Source organism: Battus philenor, unplaced genomic scaffold (genome assembly GCF_028537555.1).
Source record: "Battus philenor isolate CCGP_79_NKW_IND1 unplaced genomic scaffold, ilBatPhil1.0.hap1 SCAF_25, whole genome shotgun sequence".
In the NCBI taxonomy this organism is placed as follows: Eukaryota; Metazoa; Arthropoda; class Insecta; order Lepidoptera; family Papilionidae; genus Battus; species Battus philenor.
In genome coordinates, this window is record NW_027181688.1 from 2,643,728 (window position 1) to 2,649,727 (window position 6,000).

At 32.1% G+C, this 6,000-nt stretch overlaps 1 protein-coding gene across 1 annotated transcript in view; it reads right to left on the minus strand.

Moving 5' to 3' along the window:
- Positions 1-4,392, minus strand: part of LOC137924852 (neurotrimin-like) — a 31,254-nt gene extending 26,862 nt beyond the window's left edge. Inside the window, exon 1 of the mRNA XM_068768231.1 lies at positions 4,242-4,392. Coding sequence (XP_068624332.1) covers positions 4,242-4,392 — 151 coding nt within the window. The remainder of the gene's footprint in view (positions 1-4,241) is intronic.
- Positions 4,393-6,000: the final 1,608 nt, after the last annotated feature.

The following is a 6,000-nucleotide window of genomic DNA, read 5'->3' on the forward strand; positions in this document are numbered from 1 at the left end:
GTTCATTTCGTTTTGAATTTTCTACACCTGTGTCTACCTGGTCGCGTGCTATTTTTCTCAATTGGCTCTAAGAGACAGCATATTATTGTTATACAGGATTATTGGTTATTTTGGCTTTAAGGGGTGAATGTATAACTTATTTTCTGGCAATTAATTTATGGTGCACCCTATATAAATAATAACGTAATGTTACAGTGAAAAGCAATTTTAAAATTCGAATTAAAATATATTAATATTAATTATTGCTTACTATCTGTCATTTCAGACTTTATACTGCCAGAAGTTAACGGCCTGACGCATTTCTATTGAAAAAAAAATTGACGTAATATATTAGGGGGATCGGAAAGTAACTTTCTCAAGTTAAATTCAGTATTTGTAGTCGTGCTACATTTTTAACGAGTTTTTATTTATAATCAAACAATATATTCGACTTCGTTATCAACAACCTTTTGCCGTCTAGTATACAAATTTTTAATACCGGAGCGGTAAAAATCAACCGGTTTTTCTGTAAAATATATCGACAGGGATGACATTAATTTCCGGGCTTCCTGATATACAGTGTGATCGCTTTATATAGGTGGAAATAGGTGAATAAAACTTTCTACTGACGAATAAGCTATACATTCAACACTTTAAAGTAAGAAAAAGACCAATATTTAGCCACTTCCCCACAATTACACCGATTAGTGCCAAACACAGAGTCAAACATAATTCCTGAAGATGCCCCGTGAAGGGGTGAAACACGTGTTGAGTGATTTGACGGTGGCAGTTGTGTAATTCGCATTGTTTGCCGCATACGCATTTTCAGCGGGCTGGCGGGCGGTGCACTTTGTTGCACAACTACCACTGCATGTGCAGAAGTGGCTAAATATTGGTCTTTTTCTTACTTAGGATGGACTTCCGCAAGGTAACGCCTAATTCCATTAAATATTTAACACTTTAAAGCGTTTATACTTATAACATTTTATTTTATATGTTGACATAACCGTCTTGTAAAATCAGTAATATCGAGGTGTGTAAATAAAGATACACCGACACCGTGAAACGAGTTGTCACTTAAAATTCCGCAGCTTTTTCGAAATATTGTTGCACTGTTGGTAAAATATAAGAAAATTCTCTAAAATTCTATTGGAACCACAAACAACATGATATACATAAGAGATTTTCACCTATATGTATTGACTCATCACGATATCTATGGAACCATAGAACTTAGTGACTTAGTCAAATAAAGAAGGAGTATTTCTTTCAGCAAGTACGAGTCAGATAAGGAATTTTTTTACGAAATTACATCCTCCAAAGGGCTAAGGAGGGGACTAATTTTAAAAAATGCATATTTTCAAACGACAGCTCTTTTATAGATATACTAGTTGCGCCCGCGACTTTGTCCGCGGGGAATTTAATAAAAAAAATATATAGTTTTTTTATGTTAAAGAATTTTTATAAAATAAAAGCAGCTTTACTTACTCCTTATTATATCAGCTTTCTGCCAATATATTTCTTAGCCGGAACAAAGAGACAAAAAATTAAAAAAAAAAATTGTAAATGTACTGTATTGTATTCATATGCGTTTACTAAATAGTGGATTTTTTAACATTACAAATAGGAAATATAATTTTATTTATTTATATACATATTTTGGAAAGAGAATATGATTTAGTACAGTAAAAATGACAAAGAATGAATTTGATGAAATTACACCCACAAAAGGCAGCGCGGGCCACGAAGCGAGCGGGGGACAGCTAGTATATTTACATAAGTGTAACAATCTCTTACAAGCACTCCACAAATAGAAAATTACATTCAATAAAGAAAATTACAAAATTACTTTATAAATTATTATGAACCACGTACTAATTTTACTTTTATTTTTATTTTTAGTATAATACTGTAATCTTCGTTCGTTCTTCCAAATCAATTTCAACCTTTACAAAGTCATGCCCTTCCAATAAAACGCAATTTGCCAACACTTTTCCCAATCTTCGAAACTGTCGAAAAAGTTTTTTTTCCACTATAGCATCCTTCAATTCTGTTTTTATTTCCTCGATCGTTTTAAAATTGCATCCCCGCATTGATTTTTGGAGTTTGCTGTATAGCCAGTAGTTACACGAAGCTAAATCAGGCAAATACTGTGGTTGCGGAACGCTATGAGTTGAATTTTTGGTAAAAAAGGCCTTATTGTAAATCTATGGGGGAGGCAAAGGCATAGGCCTGACCCAAAAATATCTATGGAAAGATAAACCAAAATCGCCACGCCTTGTTCCTACAAGCAACAAAACATAATATCACACTGCGATCGACAAACCTTCCTGGGTTGTCGATCGCAGCGTGATATTATGGGGCGCAGATGATGATGTTACCCATCCTTTGGAAACTTGTTTGTGAGCGGTGACAGTCCCATATAATTATTGCACAAAGTGTGAATTATCTTTAAGACTGTATCGAGGATCGAATCCGCGACTTACGATCGCGAGTTTCAGTCTACTACCACTGAGTTACCACTGCTCCAAATCTTTTTTTTTTTATTTGTACCCCTATCTTTGGTGGGACAGGGACTTTATGGGCAATTTTATTTATTCACACAATTATTTTTTATTTTCATTCTCTACTTTCATACTTCACATAATCTTTCGTTCTATTCTGTTTACCTTTCTTAATTTCTATTTTTTGTATTACATTTTTATCTATTCTATATCACAGTTTTATATTATTTTATTTTTTTAACTTGTCTTGTTAGTTTTTATTTGTTGTCTATGCCTAACTTTTATTTCTTTCTATTGCATTAAGCTCCAAATCTTACGTAATGCTACATCCAGCTGTAGACGTCTCAAATGATAATGGTGATGAAAAGATGAAAATCTAATATAAAGGCTCAAGGATTAGGGTTAAAATAACATTAATATTTAAAATGAAACAATTTGAATATACTTTTTAATTAAAAATAACTTGACTATAAACCAATGAGACATTTTCGATTCATTCATCTAATATATAAAATTTCCATGTCACAATGTTAGTTACCGTACTCCTCCTAAACGGCTTGACCGAATTTTACCAAATTTAATATGCGTATTTAGTAGGTCTGAGAATCGGCTACTATCCATTTTCCATACCCCTAAGTGATAAGGGTGGTCCACCCCTTAATTTTATTTTTTTATTTTTTAGACATTTTTTTTTTGTTTTTATTTTATTATGATACAGCATACCAAAATACATACAACCCTAAATTTTCACCCCTCTGCGATCAACCCTTATTTTTATTTGTTAATTAAAAACTTTAATTTTTTTTTCCAAACTGCGTTTGCGGGAACAGCTAGTTATTTTATATATTTACATTATTTATTATTTCTGACACCAAGGGTTCTTTGATATGATTTGAGTGACAGCAGATGAGCTACAAATTCGACCTTTTAAATCTTTTACACATATAACCAATCACCCTGTATATGTTATGTTAAAATTGTACTTTTTAGATAACGTGTTGATTATAAGCTTAATAGATATAAAGGATTACTTTAGAACCAAGTAATACTAATAAAATAGAACAGTGGCAATGTATGTATTATATGAAATAATATATTGTATTGTTTTAAAGTTAATACTGTTGGCCCGAAGGCTTTTACAGCTTCGTCGGATATGAATTCGGGGCGGAAGGGTCCGTGAACTATACTAAAAACCAAAACATCATGTTTCAGAGCCTGAGATGAGAGACTGAATTAATAGCATAACAGAACAGAAACTTCAGTTAATGCTTCTAGTGTTCACATAAGAAAGCTTTTTGTAACTGGCCAGTACAGAAACGATACTTTTAAATAATTCTCGACCGTTCGATTCGAATTTCGAACGAGGATTTGAATTCGGACGCCGCGAGTAATTCTATCGTCGTTTTTACATTAGAAATGATTTTGAGAAGCAAATACATGCACAGGTGATATAGCCAATAATTATCTATGATATAAACATAGATAATAAATGTTTTTTTTTTTTAAAATACGAAGACACGCAAATAAACATTGATAGAAAGTCACTATTACGTTTGGCGCAACGAAGAAATTATTGCTTTGATATCACTTTTTTTAATATATTAATTGCTAGAAAATCATTTATTGTTTTGATTAGTTTATTTATTTATTACTTATTTAATTAAAATCTTTATATCATTTTTTAATTACACTTTAGTTTTCTTGTATGTTTTACGCACTAAATAATTTATTATTATAATTAATTAAATAAAAACTCACCATTGTCGTCCACATAACAAGGTAGCAACACGCTTTCATTCTCATAAATCTTAAAAACTACAGGAACACTCTTGAAAACTTTTTCACATTTTATTACGTAAATAAAGTACGTTACTATTAAAAAATTAATTAAATTTCTGTTCGATGACATCTTCACAGATATATTATATACATTCATGTCATATTTTTACCACAGATTAAAAAATATTATTGTATTTTAAAAACTTATTAAAGTTCACTCCTATTTTTATTATAAATAATTAGCAAGGATTTTTTAAACATATAAATAATTTTAAAAATACCCTAGACAGTAAGTAAGAGAATTTTTTTGTATATACAGTTTATTACGCGTCGAATTGACAAATTAAAAGATCTATCTTGACACAACGTTCCTCGTACTGTTAACCGAATACGACTGTATTGCTCTGCCCATGCGCATGTCGCATCGCCGATTATTGTTAAAGTTGGTAACACACCGGGAGATTGTTACAATACATCGCTATAAAACTTGTTCAGTTTTAGGTGTAAAGGCTTAAAACGGGTTAATACATAGCCTTTTTTCTGTCTGTCTTTAAATAACAATATCAAAAACTATAGACCGTTCTTATATGAGGGCGAGTGCGACAAGGAGATTCACGAACACGAACGACAAAGAATGCGATGGGTAGTTGTAGTTGACCACAATATGGCAGAATAGAAGTGTCTGAAACATCACAAAAATGAGACTAGTAAAACTCTGATATTCCCAACATTCTTACACGCATCTGAATCCTGGACTATCCGCAGGAAAGAATGATGGAACATCGACGCTTTTAAAATGTGATGCTGCCGAAGAATGCTACGAATACCGTGGACTACCAGAAGAAATGATAGATTTGTTCGCTATCAAGCCCGTACAAAGACCAGGATCCACTACAAACGGATTCTTGGATATTTCGGTCAGATAAATCGGAGGAAACCAGAGATTCTAGATAAGCTAGGTGAAGGAACGATAGAGTGAAAGAGACCAAGAGCGCGATCATCAATCTGATGGGTGGAGTCTGTGCGAATGTTGACAGGCTTCATAGTTATGGAAGCGCTCTGAAAGGCAGGTTAAAGAGACCTTTGCAGGTAGGTCGTAGAATTCTCAACCAAGACTTTCCAGGAAGAGCGCGAAAATAAATGACCAAGTAAAATATATATTAAATTATTTATTTAAAAAATCTGTACGAGTAATTGATCTACAAATGATTATGCTTACTGTACATTCACATTTGAAGTAGAAAATATACAAACAATATATTAATTCTGTGATATAATAATCTAATTGTAAATATTACTGCAAGCAAACAGCATTCGACAACTAAAAAAAAACACTAAATATATTTATTTATGTTACTGTCAACTTAAAATTGTCTATAGCACTTCAGATTAGTCCAATTTGAAATAAATGACGTTCTTCTACAATATAATGACATCTTGCAACTTAAAATATATGGCTAAGTGTCACAAACGCGCTATGAACTCATAATAAAATTCATATTTATAATATATATCATATATATGCTTAATGGATAAATCTTTACAAATATACTTAAACAAAAATTAAAAAAAAATTCTATCTCAGTGTACCCACGCCCGAAACATATCCCGTCAATTAATTGATTCACCTTTTGTAAAGAAGAAGGCATTTAACATGAGATTAGTCATTTGAAACGCTTCTGTCTTCAGAACAGCTGTCACATGTGCGTCTAAGAAGCAAACTACCAAATTTCTGCAT